Source organism: Lonchura striata, chromosome 5 (assembly GCF_050655825.1).
Source record: "Lonchura striata isolate lonStrDom1 chromosome 5, ASM5065582v1, whole genome shotgun sequence".
Lineage (NCBI taxonomy): Eukaryota > Metazoa > Chordata > Aves > Passeriformes > Estrildidae > Lonchura > Lonchura striata.
The window spans coordinates 53,395,067-53,414,312 of record NC_140707.1 but is presented as its reverse complement, the minus strand read 5'-3'; the positions used below and the strand labels follow the sequence as shown (position 1 = coordinate 53,414,312).

General features: G+C 38.1%; 1 protein-coding gene across 1 annotated transcript; it reads left to right on the top strand.

The window, feature by feature from the left end:
- The first annotated feature begins 524 nt into the window (after positions 1 to 524).
- DIO2 (iodothyronine deiodinase 2) lies at positions 525 to 16,989 on the top strand. Its single transcript, XM_021542862.4, has 2 exons — positions 525 to 1,337; positions 11,712 to 16,989. The coding sequence occupies exons 1-2, from the start codon at positions 1,116 to 1,118 to the stop codon at positions 12,327 to 12,329; spliced, it is 840 nt and encodes a 279-aa protein (XP_021398537.1). The 5' UTR covers positions 525 to 1,115; the 3' UTR covers positions 12,330 to 16,989.
- Positions 16,990 to 19,246: the final 2,257 nt, after the last annotated feature.

The window sequence follows — 19,246 nt, the reverse complement described above, 5'->3', positions numbered from 1 at the left end:
ACAACGAAAGGTATTTAAACACTAAACATGTACTTCAGGCAGGTGGGAGAAAAATGTTACAGAAATATGCCCTTTCTTAGGATGCATCAACTCAGAGGACCTTCCTATAAAAGAAAAAAAAGGACAAAAAAAAAAAATCCAACCAGAAGAAAAAACCTATTGATAACAGAAGTCTGTGTTGCTGTGTCACCTTCCATGTTACATGAAAATACTTGCTCCAAAATTTGCAAGAACATTCAGAAACATATTTGGTTTTTATTTTCTCCTTTTCAAAGCAAAGCAAAGTTCCACCCTTGCTCTGTCTCTCTTTTTCTCTCCTCTAAGGGAAAAAAAAAAAAAAAGTTTTGAGAATTTCATTTTTTCTATTCACTGCAGTCCTGGCCAAAGTAAAGCCCTCTTTTACATTGACGTCAAGATCTTTGCTAAGATTAGGGTTTCATTTCTCTATTGCAGCAATTAGCTAGGGAATGTATAAAAGGCTTCAGGGAAGCAAGCTAGGACTCCAGAGGGGAGAGCACTTTGCACCATAGGCAGATAGCAGAGAGTGCGAGAGGAGGAAGGCAGGAATACAGAGACGCGGAGTAGGAGGGGGGGACGGGGGAGGCAGAGAGGGAAAGAGAGGGAGGGAAGCAGGGAGGAAGGAACAGAAAGTTTATGTACATAAACCTTTTTTTTTTTTAAAGTATTGTTGCACCTAGTAGCTAGCTTTACTGACACAGAAATAAGAGATCTGTTCAGTGCTTAAATATCGGAGAAACAATGGGATAGTGCAGGAAAGTTAACAATTAACAGTCTCAGCTTAAATTTTGTAACTGCAGGGAACTGGAAAAACAGCTGCCTCTCTCTTCAGCAAAATCAGGTCTCCTGGTTAAGAGAAGAATTTTTGTTAACATCTAAATTTCTGAAAAATAAGCAGCTTGCACTTGAATGAATATCGTGCAGTTATGTTTTTAAGCAGCCTGCTCATACTTAACTATCTCTGCTTATTTTAAATAGAGCAGCTATGAAAGGGGTAATGAGGCTTTTGAAATGCCTTTTGCTTTACTCTTTTAAATGAGGGTACAGAGCAATAAAGAGAGCTGAAGGTATCCGGCTGAAGCGAAACAGCAAGGAAGATGGGTTTGCTAAGTGTGGATTTGTTGATCACGCTTCAGATCTTGCCGGTCTTTTTCTCCAATTGCCTCTTTCTCGCGCTCTATGACTCTGTGATTCTCCTGAAGCACATGGTTCTGTTTCTGAGCCGCTCCAAGTCTGGGCGCGGTGAGTGGCGGAGGATGCTGACCTCGGAGGGGCTGCGCTGCGTCTGGAACAGCTTCCTCCTGGACGCCTACAAGCAGGTGAGTGCCCGGGGATGGGGATGGGGACGGCGGGGCTGGGGCGGCTCAGCGGGGATGAGCATCCCCCTTGTCAGCGAAGAAGGGAAGGGAATCACTGTGAGGTGCAAGCCATCACCTATCTCACATTAAGCTTGATGGGAGAAGTATAAACTGAAAGGAGAGGTACTTCTAAGTCGGGGTTAAAGATTCACGAAATTCCGGAGCTGCTGACTCCCTCTGCTAACTCTCTGTGCAGCCTTGGCCATGACACTTAGTTTAGGTGTGCCTCAGTTTCCCCAAGAGCATGAATAATAATCTTTATGTTTTTAAAGTTTTTCAAGGTCTTAGTTTAAGAGTAATTGTAAAATACTCTAGATGTTTTCACAGCTGTAGTTTACCATTGCTTTATGAGATCCTCAGATATAAAAAGACTGCATCTTCAGATAGATCTCTACATAGATAGATGTTAGCTATGTAACTAGAGTTGTTTTACCTAGAGTAAAATATAGAAATGAAACATTGTCATTACACTGGCATTTTCTATTACTCATATGTTAACTTTTATATAGGAGGAAGTATCCAAGTAAAACTGTACACAAATTGAAAAAGTGACCTTTTTCCTTCATGAAAGCAGTGACAGAGGGACATGTCAGAGATTAAAAATGAACTTGACTAGCTGTCGGACAGCTACCTGGTGATTTAAATTAATAAAGCCAGCAACAGTTATGCAACATACACTTTTCTTTTCCTTTTGAGATTTCTTACAAACATTGCCTAGTGGTACTGCCCAGGTCTCATGAGGTAGCTGGAATTCCCTTTTATAGATTGAAAAGGTGAACCCAAAACCATGACATTTCTTGCACAGACCACCCAGTTAGTAAGTAGAACTGGATTCAGAGCCCTGTGGCTTTCAAAACAGTGCTTAGTCTGTTAATTTGTTGTCCTATTTAGACCATCTAATTTAACATACTCCATGTGATGTCATAGGGGTCCTGTACAAATGATACTCTTCTGAAATATTCCTTTTTGTATTGTCTCCCCCTCACTTTGCTTTCACACCCCTACAATACCCTTTGTATTTGCTCTTATCTAAAAATGTGAAGATGATGCTGGTGTTTGCTGGCTTTGTGATATGGAATACCATCTGCTTAGCCTGAAACTCAAGCCATGGGGACATTAATTTTCAGTGTAAGACAAATATAAATAACTTTAGCTTTTGCCAAATGGGTCAACCTCTTACTGCAACCCAGGAATCATCCAGCTGGCTACCCAAATAAAATAATGCTGAATGAAGCCCACTATTCTCCTAGCCCTTCTAGTCTTTGTTTTTATTCTTTTCATAGACTTTAAGTAGAGTAAATTTTACAGTGGCCTTGTTAAATGGGTCACTGAACACAATTGGTCCCATTTTACAGACAAGGCAAGACAGGACAGTTAACACATGACTTGGTCAAGGCTTCAGTGGATGTTGGTAGCATGACTGCAACAGTCAAATTCGAGTTCCCATATTTGCAAACTATATGTGGCCTGGGGTCTGGAGAAGTTGTGAAGCTGTAAGAGACCTTATATCCATTACATATTTTCAATCTCTCTTTGCTTAAATTGCACACAATTATTTAAAATTAAGACACTGCATGCCTTTCTGTAGTCTCCAAAGTCATGCTTTCCCTTTCTTTCAGTATCATGATGTTAATGATCGGAGTGACAGGTATGGTGACTCTGCTATTTTTGGTGTTGGCAATGAAACTCATACCTTGAACTTTGGTAACTTTATTCTCTCCCTTATCATGATTAAATCACCTGGGTTGTTCAGGTTGGTCAGGCCATAAGGTTCCAAGAATGAACTCTGTGCCTCAATGAACTCAACAGAAAAAAATGCATATAAACACAACAAAGTTTTATTACCTCGCTCCAAAAAGAGGAAAAAGTCCATTCATGGCAACTATTCTTAAGACAAAATGAGCCAACAATTATTGGAAATACTATTTTACTTTATAGAATTATGGGCCATAAGGATAGAAGAGCATTGGAGACTCTTGATTGCCACAGAAAGATAAGTATAGAAATCAAATTGTAAAGGGGACAAAATAAACTGAGAAGCAATATTGGAAGAAAACTCATCACCTCCACAATAAATGAGAATCTTTTCCTGCTTCTGTAAGGAATAAATAGGAAAAAAGTTTCATCTGAAAAGTTCTACTGGTAGATTTGAAAAAGATTGAAACATATCCTGCTTTGTAACTCCAATTTGTTGCTCCAATTTACCAGCTGAAACCAGGTATTAACAAATTACTTGAAAAGGTGCTTAAACTCATTCCACTGAGCAGTATTTATGAGAAAATCACCATTTTTCATGTAGAACAGCAGAATTGCAGATGTTTGAGATAACCACAGACAGACTGCCAGTTAGAACACTGAATCAAAGAAGTAACTGTGCTTGGTTTTACTGTGTTTTGTGTCACTTACACAGAATTTTTCCTAAGTACAGTTCATAATATTTTTCACAAAGCTATTTTTACTTGATGTAAAATTTCTGTTCAAAGAAAAATTTATGGGAAGCTACACTGTGGGTAGATACTACATTCTGAATTAAGGTAAACTTACTACAAGAAAGTACCTTGCCACAAAAGCATGCATTGTCCCAGATTTATGTTTTCAAGGCTAGTGTGTAGAAGATATGATCTTGTAATGGTTAGAGTATGTTTCAAACAAGCTATTCTGATTTACTTTCTCATTGTCCTTCTATCTCATCCAAATTTCAACTTTTTTTTTTTTTTTTGGCTTTTTGTTGTTATTAAGTATTATTGCACAAGGGTTTTTGTGAGGGCAATTATTTCATAGACAAGATTACCTAGCAACATTTGAAGATTTTAACATTATCAGTGGGGAAGCAATGTAAAGTTTGTTGTATTGTATGTAGAGTATATTCTGTGTTCTTTTTTATTGGAACATTCTGTATGACTGGTTTTCTCCACATTTTGAAGTCCTACTGGAATAAAAATAATTGGGTTTTTGTTTATTTTGATTTTTAATGTAAATTTTGCTAAAGAATAATATATTTCTTTTTACTTCCTTAGCTCTGAGTTCAATATCTGTCAGACTCAGTGTTGATATTTTCTACACTGCATCAGCTTTGTGATTTATAGACCATCCTATTATTTTCCAAGAGGCAAGTGTGTCTTACATTACAAGGGAGTCTTTAGGACCAAACTAATCATCATAACAGAGATAAATACAGATTGTAGTCAAGTTAGATTACTTTCTGTAATTGAAAGACTGCAAATGCTTTAAATATTATTTTTATATATGTTTGTGTCTGTAGGTATTTACAATTTTATATGTTTGCCTGTATAAAAATATATATATACCTCTTTGTCTCTATACATGTACATACATATATGTATAAAAAGGCAAAAGTACAGATATGTAAGCATACATTTCCAGCAGTCAGTCCCTCTCATTTCTCCCTATGTGCATACACATATAGATGTGTGTATGTACACATACATACAGATATGAATGCAGTCACAGCTATTGCAAGAGAAAAACCAAGACTTTTTGGGACGGTGTTAGTGTAACCATGATTTACATAGGCCATTTCTACAAATGCCAGTGAGGTATTTGTTCTAGCTTAAAGCATGTATACTGAATGTATCACACATCTGCAAAAATCTAAAGAAAAAGTTTGAGAAGTTTTGAAAAAAAAAATTAAAAGCTTGATTTTTTACCTACTAAGTTCTGTGCTTTATTTAGTAGTGGGATGAATCTAAGATACCAAAGGTGAGAAATGGTAATCTTATAATGCTTTTAAAATAGGTTAAGAAATGGTTGTACCCATTAGACATACTCAGTGGTGAGCCCTTGTGCTGGAAGCTTTTCCAGTGCCAGATACGAGCTCTGTGTTTCAGCAAGGCAAAGCTATCATTCTTGGTCTCCAGTAGAAGGCTTTAATGTTGTCCTTGAGGAAATCATCCCTGTTCTCCACCTCAGTGGAGGGTGTCACAGGGAAGGCTTAATGGCCTCTCCCTGCAGCAGCCCAATAATTAGGAATGCCATGATGTACCTATGGGGGCAACGTGCACACATGCACACACACAGAGATGTGTGTAGCTGTGCGTCATGGGCCTCAGAGGGATGCTGGTATCTCGAGTGATGGATGGTGGTGGGTGTGTGTGTACTTGTACAGCTTTTTACTGCCTTTAGAATGGGCCAGCAGCAAGCTCTGGCATGACGGTCCCAACAGGGGAATGGCTGGCACAGGATCCCAGGTTCATGGCGTAAACCCAGCTCTGGATGTAGCAGCAAGCAGAGTGGTTCAGTAAACACCCAGTGAGATTTTCCTGGGTTTTCATGCAGGCAGTTAAATTACCTTTGGCTGCTTTTTCCTGCCTGGTAGGTAGATCATCTAAAATAAATCAGAATGCAAAGTAAAACAGTCCCAAACCCTAGATGTTAAATGCATGCTGCACATTATCACAAAGATATATATGCAAGTAATATAAAAGCATGATCCTCTGCCTGCTCTTTGACTGTCCAGTAATTCTTTGCATTTTGGGGAAATGTTTTAAAGGTTGAAACAAAGACACAACATCCATACTTACTATTAGTATTTATTTAGTTCGGCAAGGTAAGGAAGTCTCTCTCTCTCTGCATTTGACAGTGATAAAGGGAATTTGAAAAAAAGTCTGTTGTATAATTTCAGGGTTTAGAACTAGACATTGTGTGGTATTAAAAATATTTTATTGGTTTTAAAACTTCTCCTGCAAAGTTGGGAATGTAAATTCAACAGGATTTGGTTTTGAAATTTTCTCATTTTCTCATTATTACTAATATATAATCATGTTTGTTGTAGTTGTGTCTGAGAATCAACCTAGGCTAGGGACCCATTGCACTAGGCAGTGTCCCAACAAGAGGAGCAGACAGTTGATCTCATGGAACTTAAGAGTTCAAACATTCAAAACAGATGAAGTAGAAAAAGGAATATGAGGACTTTTGTCACACATGGGCTCTTATCCCCTTTTATTTTAGGGGATCAACTTTCATTTACAGATCTAAATTCAGTTCTTCCATAACTCTTTGCACTATTCCGTTTCACCCTTATGTGTGAACAAATGACTGTAAGGAGTACTTGCCTTGTCAAAGCCCTGTGAAAACCCCTTTTTGCTGTAATAGACACAAAAATTTAGTTAGTGGGCACTATTTGGGAAGAGGATCATACATGGTTCTTGAGTGCTGGCTCTGTCTCTCTGTCAAAACCACCACTGTGTACTCATACACATAAAAATGAGTAAAAAAGAAAGAAAAAAAACATCATCCAAATTAATATCAAATTCCCTTCACAGGCTGAGTAACAAAATGTGGTGAAGGCCTCTGTCACGTGCAGGTAGATCCTTGTGGCGAAGGCGTAGTAGGCCATGCTCCCATCTTGAGTGAAACATAAAGCCCTTAAGAAGCTTGCTCTTGGCTCCTCAATCACAGGAACTAAAATTAACTGTAAGAGTGCAAGGCAAAAGGCTCCTTTATGCTTTCCTTGTGCCATGCATACTCATTTGTGGGACTGGTGGCTTTTAAATAGAGAAAGCAGCATTTGACTAGTTATTTTTATCTGGACTGTGCCTGGTTTGTTTGTTTCTCACTTTCCTTTGAGAGCTCCACATACCTGATCTTAAATAAAAAAACTCTGAGAAAGCCTGAGCCATTTCTAGTCTCTACTCTCCAATTCAAGTAATTCAAGTTGCCATCTTCCCAAGAAAAATGAAGAACTTCTGCACCCCTTATTCTACTCCAGACAAGGGTCTTCTGTGATTTTTGTCAACTGCACAACTCTGGGTTATGAAATAAAGAAAACAAAAATAATAGTTTGTAGAATTTGCTAACCAGAGTTAAATTATGATTTGGATGTAGCTATAGATAGCTGAATGGGATCAAATCAAGGCAGAGAATTAAAAAAAAATGCTTAAGGCTGCAGGGATTCAGTTAATTGCTAGTCACTGTACTCCAGTCCCAAACACAACATGCCCATATTCAAATGACTAATATCATAAACTGAATTGTGAATTGTCTTGCAGCACCTATTTTTTTTAGGGGGTTGACGCAACCTGATGAGTCTGCCAAACTGTATGAAAATTCCTGATGCAGGGAATTTAAGCAGCATTCCAGTGCACAGGAAGGTTATGATGAAGCTGATAAAAGCAAAGGAAAAAAGAAGAGGCAAATAAGGGGACAATGTTTTGTCCATGGAGCTTTACCTAGTTCTTATGGAAAATGTACTACAAACTTAGTAGTATGTGCTATTTCTAGCCTGCAGTTTATGAATAGGGCTTTCTCTCCTTCTCCTAAACCTCCTTCATTTTGCAGGCTGTGTGCTTAAACATCAGCAATCTTGTTCCCTTTTCACTCTGCATGCAGACTAAGAACAGGCTGTCAGGCAAACACAAATTTCTCACAAATTATGTGAGTCACTGCTTTGGTGTAGCTGGTTGCCCCTGCTGATGGCTGGGCTGGCTTGCAGATTTGGTTGGCCTACCTTGCGTGTCCCATGCAGGCTGTGTGGGAGGGGATGCCTGCGTGCTGCTCAGTTGCTCCCTCATTCAGAATGCTGGCACCAAATGGCCAAATATTCACACACAAAAGTACGTGATTATGGAAGTGCTGGATTGCGTGTGAGGGGAGTTCTGCTGGTTTGTTTCTCAGAATTTATATTTTGCCTGCCTTTGTGTAGGATTTCAAAAGCAGTTTGGCTGAATACATAAGTGTTTTTGTTTGTTTTCTCATTGCATTGATTTTCTTTTCCAAGAGCTATTTTTTCTTTCAATAAATAACAACAAAGAAGATGGCCAAGGCCTACAATGCAGATGATCAGCAAGGATGATATTGTCATCCTGTGTCAATCGGTTCAGAGTCTGGTGAAATAAACAGTCCCTTGGGAACGTCAGTGCTTCATCAAGACCAATTAGTGGATCTGCTGCTTATGTTCAAGCATTAACGACTGGGCAGGGCTGCTTTTTGGAGTGCCTGACACTGGCATGGAACAAGGCACCGACCTAATTACTTCTCTACAAGAGCAGAAAATGCCTCATGAATGCCTGCTTGGCAAGGATGTCTCATTAAGGGGAAAAAACCCAACACAAACACTCCTAGAAACAAAAATTAAAATTATAGGTAACCTGCAGCCATGAGACTTCCTTCATGGCTGTGGGAAATGAAGAGAAACTGCTCTAAGGTGATGCATAGTTGTATAGATGGATAAAGGCTTCTTTGTACTTTGTTTCCTAACTCCATCTATTTTTATAGTCCATAAGGAGTATGAGAGGCAGAATGCAAACTTGCATCGTTGAAGAACAGAAAATATATATTGTCTTCTTTGGTATCAGTGTTAAATGGGACTTGAAGAGTTGGTGTCTGTTGGAAGCTGTTTTATTAGTCTATTTGTTCAGGGTTTGCAAACTGGCCTAGGAAACTAAAGGGTTTGGTAGACCTGAGTGAGGAGCCGGTAATGAGGAGCTTATAGCCTCTCTTTCTGCTTAAAATGATCAAGAAGCAAACTGTGGCTTCCCAGTTCAAGAGTGGTGGCTAGATATTTTCAGTCATGATAGTTTTGTTAAAATAAAACTTGAGGTGTAAGTAGAAACAGCTGCTCAGATGTTTCTTTGGTCCTAAGCAGCTCTGTTCCTTCCTGACTCATAGGTGCTTCTTTATTTTTCTTTGAAGAGTGAGAGCAAATATAAGAAATACAAAGTGTATTGTTTAATTGTGATTTGTGAGTTAAATGACATGCCATTACTTTTCTTTGACTGGATGAGCACACACTTAAATACTGAGGCCCACTATTCACCTAGGGTGTTGGATGAAGCACAAATACTTACATGTCAGGCTTTGCCCAAAAGGCACATTATCAGCAAGCTATCTCTGAAAAAGCAGGTATGGTAGTTCAGAAAGAGTAAAGCTTTCTAGGTGATGAGGGATCGAGTGTTTCTGTAGATATGCATGTGTTGTGTTTTTTGAGATGCCCTTTTTGTGGTAGTCACCAATTTATCACGTATTGCTGAATTGTTTAGTTGGCTTCTGGATTGAATGATTGTATGGGTGCCACATGATCTTGTATTTCTTTATTCAAGTGCAGCCCGTTACCTTACTCCTGCTTTACCTATCCTACATCACACAATGGCAGAGAGAAATGATCAATTGAACAGAAGACTACCTGCTAAGGTGTAGGTAGCCTGAAATACTTTAAGATGCTTAATGCTACTTCTTAAATGCAAGAGCCTGAGTCTCTGAGCCTGCCTCACGAGACAGATCATTTTTTCTCAAAAACCTGGCATATAGTTATTTTCTTTCTTTGAGTTCAGTGGATACTCTCACATCAGGTCCTAAACTCAGCAGCTTCAATCCTCTTGCTTTCAAAGGTGAAGTGCAAGACTTTTTTTAAACTGTTACCAGTGCCCTAGAAGATAACAATGCTGCAGATGGAGGTTTATAGGGGTGGGGGCAAAAGGGACTTTGCTTCCCCAGAGCATCCTTGTTTCTCTTGACTGTGCTGCAGCTGCATATCCTTTGCTTCCAGTGGCATGATCACCACATACTTGGCCTGGTGAGATTTGTGGGACTCAGGCCATCTTTCTGTAGTTCTCTTCCTTGCTGATGTCTGAGTGGGAATGTTGGCATGGCTGTGTTTCAATATGCCCTATTGAAAAGAGTCAAAATAATGCTCCTAATTGTGTGCCAACATGCTGTGAGACATTCTCATATAGTTATGAAGTCTGGAAGAATTAATGGCTTACAAACTTTGATTAGACTCTTGCTTCTGTTGTTATTCTGATGAAATAGTGCAGAACCTCGAATAACTGCAGTTTTGCTCAAGATAGTCAGGTTTCTGAGGGAGAAATGGAGGATCCAGTATCAGCAATCTATTTGCCTTTGGTGTCCAGCAGCAACTGCATGAGTTTAATTGCAGTGTAGCTTCAGAAAGAAATACATAAAATGTTAAAGACTTTGGCCCTGTGTGTTTCCTTCAAAGCAACAATTCTGAACCTAATCAAATAGGGGACAGAGAAAGAAAGAGTCAGGAAAATACAAGGATAATTGCCCTGTGTTAAAGGCAGAGACATAGGAATTTCTGAGGCAGGGTTCATTCAAAATTAATTGCATTATGCAATAATGTTTTGTGGTTCTATAGTAGTTATCAGCTAAAGATCTTGGAGAGCTCTGCAGGCACCACCTTATTCTGCCATTTCCCTCCTGTGAGTTGCTTTTATTCTGTCTTTTGTTCTATAAACATGCAAACAGAAATGGTCATGCAAAATGACCTTTCTACTACTGACTGTTAGGTCTGAGTTAGATCTAAGTTGGAGCTGAGAACAGTTGATTTTCACCTCATCCATCCTACTTCAGCCATGTTACAAATTTTCCCCTCTTCCTGCTGTTTTTTTTCCCCAATCTTCTTGTAAAGAAACATTGCAGTAGAAGGAGATATGTCACTCAACCACTGATGAAATTACTGCAAAGGGGTTAGAAGAAATTTTAGAGAGCACAATCTTAAATAATTAATTGTCAAGGCAATATATATATTAAGTGGGCATTTGCAGAGATCTCTTGTGTTTGGTACTCTTGAATATTTTCATTCTTGGACTGCAGGATGGAAGAGAATACACTAAGCTGCAAATCTCAAAATCGAGAGGCACTGTGTGTTGTGAAAGTCAGGACTATTACACAGAATGGTTTTCGGGAATTGGAAAAATGGCTTGAACTGTAGGTTGTGGGCTGAAAAGGGACCTAGACTTTATAACACCTTATTAGCTAATCTCTAATCAACAGGCTACTGTTTTTCCAAAACAGTCATGGTATCTCATAAAAAGCAAACATCCAGAATATATAAACAGATGTAGTCTGTGAGCTACTTCATTATACAAATTGTAATTGTCTGATTATAGTGAAAGTTACTGAAAACACTATTGAAGTTTTGAATAGTGAGCTTCAAGGATGATGTGAACCAAGTGGAGAGAACTCACGGAAATGCCAGTGGAAAAACCCCTATGTATCACAGAGGACATTGAGAAGAAATTTAAGGTATTCTGTCTGAAAGCAAATCCAAGTCTCCAAATACACAATGATGGACAGGACCATCATTGTGTAGTGGGCAGAACAAACCTCTTATCAAATTTTCTAACATTAATGAAATAGAATATTTGCCAGAAATGCCACATTTTCCTGAACTGTGAGTGCAGGTGGACAAGATGACTGTTTTGAAGCTGCTGCTTTTGATGATTTGCTCTGCCTGCCCCCATGTGACTTGTTAGGTGCACTCTGAACAGGTGACTGTTTGAAGAGAGGAGTCATAAGGATACTGCACAAACAAGTCACACTAACTTGCTATGTTTTAATTTGTTCTGCCATCAGGTCAAACTGGGAGGAGAAGCCCCAAACTCCAGTGTAATCCACATAGCCAAGGGGAGTGATGGCAGCAGTGGTAGCTGGAAGAATGTTGGTGGAAAGTGTGGAACCAAATGCCACCTTCTGGATTTTGCCAACTCAGAGCGGCCGCTGGTGGTCAACTTTGGCTCAGCTACCTGACCACCGTTCACAAGCCAGCTGTCAGCCTTCAGCAAGCTGGTGGAGGAGTTCTCTGGTGTGGCTGACTTTCTGTTGGTCTACATCGATGAAGCTCACCCATCAGATGGCTGGGCTGCGCCTGGAATCTCTCCCTCTTCATTCGAAGTTAAGAAACACAAAAGCCAGGAAGAGAGATGTGCAGCTGCTCACCAGCTCCTAGAGCACTTTTCCTTGCCACCTCAGTGCCAAGTGGTGGCTGACTGCATGGACAACAATGCCAATGTGGCCTACGGGGTTTCATTTGAGCGAGTATGCATTGTGCAGAGACAAAAAATTGCCTACCTGGGGGGCAAAGGCCCCTTTTTTTACAACCTTCAAGAGGTCCGGCTTTGGCTGGAACAAAACTTCAGCAAAAGATGAAATCCTTTCTCCACAGGAGTTATGTCAACTGATGTGTCCCTTTAAGGTGATGCAAAAGGGAAAAAAAAGGAAAACATATGCTAGTTTAAAAAGAATCAGATGATTGCAGGAGAACATATTTGATAACAATGTCAAGTGAGTGTTAACTAGTAAAAGAAAATAAAACAAAAATCTAGCTCCACAGAAATATTGTCAAGTGAAAAAAAAAAAATCACACTCCTGCTCTTGCTGTGGGACAGAAGAGATAAACAGACTTCTCCAAAAAGGTGCTGCTGGCAAGCAGGTGGGGTGGTTAGATAAGACCTGAAGACGCAGACTGGGGTTTCCCAGAAGCCCAGTCCTGGGGTGAGGCACAGAAAGCGTTTCTGCTTGGAAGGCATTCCATGGAAAGGCAATGCTGTACATTTCATCAGAAACGCTTCTTTACCCTCTGTGGCCAATTCAAGGGACCTGAGAGGAGCAGGGGTTTTGCAATTGCTTTGCATACAAATGCAGTGCAGTGTGGTGATTTTCCTCTCTTGGTAGAAAATTTATTGTTCAGAGACTTCAGGAACCACATGCAGACTGGCACAGGCAGACTGGCTGCTCAGAGCAAGATGAACCTTTGTCTGCAGGTATTTGTACTCTCTGTAGACACCTCTGCACAGCATATTAACTATGTAATGCTACCTTACATGTTTGTATCCAGCATGCAGGACTGTGCCTGCTGAGAAAGGTGTTAAAATCTATTGAGTTGGACCAAAAAAATAAATGTGATCTAATAAGCCCATTATCATTTGAAAACGGAAATATCTGGAGTAATTATAACACAACATTGAGAACCATCTAGAGCATGCACCATGAGACAAAACTCAGCTGATGCCAACCAAATCCTTGGTTCTGAGAGCTACAACACACATTTATCAAAGTTCTCTGGTCCTCATCTCTGTTTCTTTACCCACCTCCATCTCTTTCTGTCTATCAATAGGATTAAAGGTAATTTCACTTTTAGCTTAAAAAAATAACTTATTTCTCTCTCTCTTTTTTTTTTTTTTTTTTTTTTTTTTTTTTTTTTAATGTGACCTTGAAGGTATATTTTGGGGGCAGGAGAACTTATGCACAATTTTACCTCATTGAAATGGAAACCTATTCTGTCATTTACCCTGTTAAATGTAGTCATGCTGACTTTTACTGTCTTAGATACCTGAACCTTGTTTATATCTATGTTAATTAGAAAGTTAAGTTGTTTGCAGTCTTAGAATTGATTAGCTACCGTTCTGCTACTGGATGAGCTGATAGTCTGTTTTGCTCATGTTCTCGAAAACCTTCCCAGAGGAGAAACAGGGAGGACAAATAGTTTGAATTAATGTGAGTAAGAATAAAAGATGGCAGAATTTTTATATGAATGAGTATGAGGAATGGATTGTTAAAAAAGAGATACTGTGAACTTAGAGTACACATTAAGTTTAGGTATTTCTAAAACTAGAATTATTTAATCAAGTTTGATGAAAAGGCAGATTTACAATGAGCTAACCTATTAGAGCTGATAAATGAAAACCCATATGGAGATGGACTATCCAAGTTTTCTCTCATCTTTGGCAGAAACATGAAACAGATAAACAGAATAAGTGGCAAAAACCAAATTAGTTCATAATTTCTCATCCTGCCCATCATCAGGAATATGATGTGTTGAGGCTGACATAGAAAAGAATAGAAAATACATAAGTGTTTTAATTTTCATAATGCCCACTAATATTGTGTATTTCCTTAAGCTTGGCTCTTGGTCAACTTAGCCAATGTAGGAGGAATTCGGAAATGTGTTTTCAAGCACAGATCTGAAATAATGACAGTAACATGGGTAATTTCTCCCGTACTCAGGTTCATGCTTCCCATTCTTCTCACATTTTCCTCTACACTCTGTTAAACATAGACACACATGCACTTACACAGTTGGTAATGTGCATTGGAGAAGGGTGTAAAGAGTAGTTGTCAGATCTCCCAGTGAGCCCCACTTCTCAGAAGGCCTGTGTCTCTCTGTGTGTGCATTTATATATGCATTCATATGTATAGAATACATTTTTTGTATGTGTGTATATATGTGTGCACATATAAATGGTGTCTAAGACTACTACAAATCATTATCCTGTCCTACTATTCATTAATGTTACTGTAAATCGTTGCTCAATGCAGAAGACTGTTACAGATCTTCATGACTAACTGGGATATATAACTGAATTTTTAAAACCTGTAATCATAGAAACAGTAACATAGCCAAACTACATGATTATTTAATCCAGTGTCCTACCTCTGACTGTATCAGATGCTTCAGGGGAAGGTGCAATAATTTTAACTTAGAGAATTTTTATTAGCTTCAGCCCATATTGTTTTTGCCTCATCTGAAGTGATTGTTGATGTCTCATCATCCCGCATGAGAGGCTGATTCTGGGTATTGAGATTTAAATATTTTGTGAGGTGGGGATTACTAAAATAAAAAAAATCCCTTTTAATTTTAAAGAAAACCAAATGAAAACAGACTTTTTCTTTCATATTTAAATAGACTGCTTTTCAACATCATTCTCATCTCTTGCTGTTATATGCTAAACCACTAAACATAAGCGATCCCAATTTTTCTTCTGTCAGTCATTATATAATCTATATAGAAATTTGCATAACTTTTGTTTGTTTAAGACAAACAATAACTCATATTCTTATACAGATTCATACTCTTTCCTTGTCTCTGAATCACTTCTGCTTTTGCTACGCCGTCTTTTAACTCAGGTGAGTAAAGATGTAGACATTAATCCAAGTGAAAATCTGTATTGATATACCCAGCACAGCATCTTTTCTTTATTATATCCTATTCTTCAGTCATCTGAAACTTTTTTAATCCATAGCAACTCCATAGTCTTTGTAAAACGTAAACTAGTAAGTCTTTTCTTTGTTTCATCATTATACTGTTGAAGTCTAAACTGTTTATATGGGAAATGCTAGCCAAATGTTTAACACAGCTGTTGAAACATACCTTTAGTTCAGAGGAAAGAGTCGGAATTAGTAATTCAGTTTGTTAATACTCATTTGCATATCTAAAGTTACAATTATTTTTCAAGTCCATTCTCTGCTTTTGAATTTCCATTATTTTGTCTTGTAATTAATAGATGCCTCTTCATCACATAGTATGCAGGAATTATAAAATTGGCTCCTGTAAATGGGAAAAACAAATTGATTTTCCACAAATAAAAATGCACAATAACTTCATTTCTTTCTTGGCAACATCCATAACTGTCCTGCCTAAAATTTAAAGATATTCCAGCCTCACTGATTATCAAGACAGAAATACATTTTGCAAAATCTTAGGTTTCCCCAGAAAACTTCTGGTCAGAAAGCAGGGTTTTCTTCAAAGTAAAATGGGCATAAAGGGAAAAAAAAAACAAACCTGGAAAAGTACTTTCTAGGAGGCTGACAGAAACATAATGGTTTTTTTTGGGTTGTTTTTGCAAAATTAAAACATTTATTTGAAAAGGTTTGCAATGAAATATCATCCTCAATTGATAATTAAGTGGCCGTATGTCAGCTACCCAAAATTATTATAACAGTTGTTTTGGGCCCTGGTAGAGATTTTACTACTTTGCGAAACTTGTCTAGTCTGCTGTGAGACTGGATTTGCTTCTATCTCATTCTCGTTCTCACTGTGCCAGGGCACTATACCATATTACTTGAGGTGCTCCAGTGTGACATACATGTTGAGCAACAGCTCACAAAATAGGTGCCTGAAAGCATTCTGGAAGGCTACTGTATATAATAGAGACCACAATACTGTGTCTCAACATTAGTATGGGAAACTTTCAGTATTTTTCATTTTGAGCAACATAAAAAGCTATTCTGGGCTATCATTCTACATTGTTCTGTGCTTAGCATCTGTATTTAGCACTGTAGAAAAGTAATGTAAAGCATTTTGTGCAGATGAGAAACTAGCATTTGCTCTTTCCTTGTGTAGACAATGACATAAATTTAAGGCAGCAGGAAAACGTGCCCCATCTATTAAAAATAAGAATATATATATATGAAATATGTTGTTGAACAACTGTCTGAACGCTTTGAAAAACAAAATGCAGTGATTTTTAGGAAGGTGATCTTGGTGGGGAAACCTACAACACTTCTCAAAAAGGTATTTATGCTATGCATCCAGGTGTGTGCGGAGGGAAGTTACGTTTCTGCATGTGTGAAAGTGGCTTTTCTGTGATGTGGAGTATAGATTTAAGACTTTTTAAAACTTTAATTCAATATTATAACCAAAGCAATAAGAGGAGTCAGGTAGGGAATATTGGCCAGTTTTGTACAACTTGACACCATGTCTGTGACAAATCCATAATCAGTTGTGCCCAAATTGGAGTCTTCAGTGAAGAGGGATCGGGGTGAGACAGAGGAGGCTTGTGTGCTCATGAAGATTGCTAACAAAAGAGTGATTAACTCAGTTAGCTTTCAGATGCCCTCACACTGGCATTCCTCTGTACACCTTAGTGTGGCTGTATTTGAAAGAGGAGTCTCTTTGGGTCTGTCAATAAGATCACTGTGGTGTAGGTGCCTGTGTGTACTATGTGTGTGTCATTGTTTAAACGTCAAAAATACACTGCAGGAGAGCCAGCAAAATTTTGTTACAATATGGTGCTCCATGAAATGTGCTTTCTAGATTTGTTTGTCTTGTATTATAATAAATGATAATGGAAAATTTACGTCTTCTGTGTTTTTTTCTGATTGCTAATTCCACACAGTGGAATCTTGACATTTGACCAAGGAAACTTAGACCTATATTTAATATAAAAGCTTATGCTACCCTGACTACTAGATCTTGAGCAATGCAAGCAAAGTTCCTTATAAGTGGTAGAGCTAATTTATTATCTTACTACTCTCAGCTTTTAAGAAAGGTAAAGGGGAGGGAAACAGAGAGCTACAAGGACAGTAGAGTCTGCACAGAATTGCAGTGTTCAAAAAAAAAAAGTACTTGAAGAAAGCATGCCAAGCTGTAGACAGCACATGAAACCTAGGCAAATTGGTTATGAATGCATGAGCTATAAATGCCACTCCCATTTAATGTATAGGCAAAAGATAAAAAAATAAATTAAAACCACAGCTGAATAGCTGCTACAAGAAAAAAAAAATCAAGTTAAAAATGTGTAGCAACGTTTAAAACAAATTCACTTGGTGATTTAATTGTATTTTAGAAATTCTCTCTTCTTTTTCATCTTTTGTTACAGTAAGTTTTATAGGACCCTGCATATAAAAACTGCTTGTGAATATAGGTGAGAAAGAACAAAACAATTCTACAAAAGGAAGACTGTGAAAAAAGGTTATATCCTAGTTGCCCAAACAGAAATGTTCATTACAGTATACTTAATAGCCCTTGAAACAATCAAATAAATAACTCTCTCTAGATTATATAGCTCACATTAGAAAAATAGTGCCCAAAGGTACTAAAGGAGAATTTTGAATTTTGAAAATTTTCTTGTAGTCTGGTTGTTGGTGATTATGACCATTATATCAATTGTTGCTATAAGGACCTACTCAGTACTCTGGAAGAAATAAAAACACACTTAAGGTCTTGCTTCTTATTTCACAGCTGTGTAAATCAGATGAAGGCAGATGTGATGAAATAAGTTTTATTAGAAAATAGGACCATCAATAAATAATTTACTAACAAAGATTACACTCTGGATACTTCTAAATATTTGTGAGAGTGTTTTGGTTTTTTTCTGGAATAGGTGATGTCCATGGTAGAAACAAAAATGAAAACAGATTATCTGTGGAGCTGTATCTCAAGATGATTGACTACTGCTCAAGACCTTACTTTCTAACAGAGGATTTCTGAGGTATAATAACAAGACAAGGCGACTCACTGTATATGCCTGTGTACTTCTAATGTTCATGTTAGGGAATCAATGAGCTTGAACATGTCTTAGGGGGCTAATGTGAAATGGAAGCACACTGAATGGGCATCCTGTTCAAATCCTAAAGGCCTAAGGATTTTTAAGCCTTGTTATGTGACTTGACTAGAGAAAGAGAATCCAATTTACGTCATATCTATGAAACATATGAATATATCAAAAGTTTTAGTTCTCTCTAAGTTCCTGTTATATGACATTAAAGAAGTAGCAGGCAGGAAAAATTCTCTTTTAAAGTCAGTATTTCCCATGTTTTAAATATGTATATTTTTGTTTTCCATAGAAAAACTAATGTGACTTAGGTATTGATTAGGTGTGCAGGTAATAGGAGGGGAAATTTCCTTAAAAGTCTTATCTTGTTTAGGAATTGATCAGGTTTTGATGTCCTTTAACTCTGTTCTTTTTTTCTTATATCCTTCCTGCACCTGATTTCCCATATTTCTTGAACCTGTCATATCACTGTGATGTTTCCCCCATTTCAGTCTTTGGTTTTGTGGAGTTTACTGAGGGCTACAGAATTTCAAGTATGATGTCAGGATGCCAGTTGTCAGAAGGTCAAGTGAGATATGGGAGAATACAGTATTTTGTTCTGTTTATCTCTGTATTCTCAATGCACATCCTTTGCATGTGGGCTTGTTCTCAAACATAGTTTTTTGTATGCCTGCAGAGCTAAAATTGGCTTTCTGGGCAGATTATAAGAACATAAAAGAGCTTTCTGCAGACTGGGAGTGAACATACAGGTTTTCAGCTCAGCCCTAGCTGCCAGAATTTGTATTTCCCTACGTCTGCCAACCTTTTGTAAAAACTCACAACAACGCTCCAGCCTCATGCAGAGTGAGGGGCTGAGCAGAGTGACTCCCATACACTGGACCTCAGCAGGTGTCTTATGAGACAAATCTTTCTGAGGTTTTCTCAGAGATTCACAGGAAATTAGACCAATCCCTCCAAATCAGAAATTGGTAGACTATATTTGGAAATGAAAATCACTTGCTTTGTGAGAAAGAAAATCTTGTAGCTGATTCTGCTATGGATGGAGTGGCAGAATTA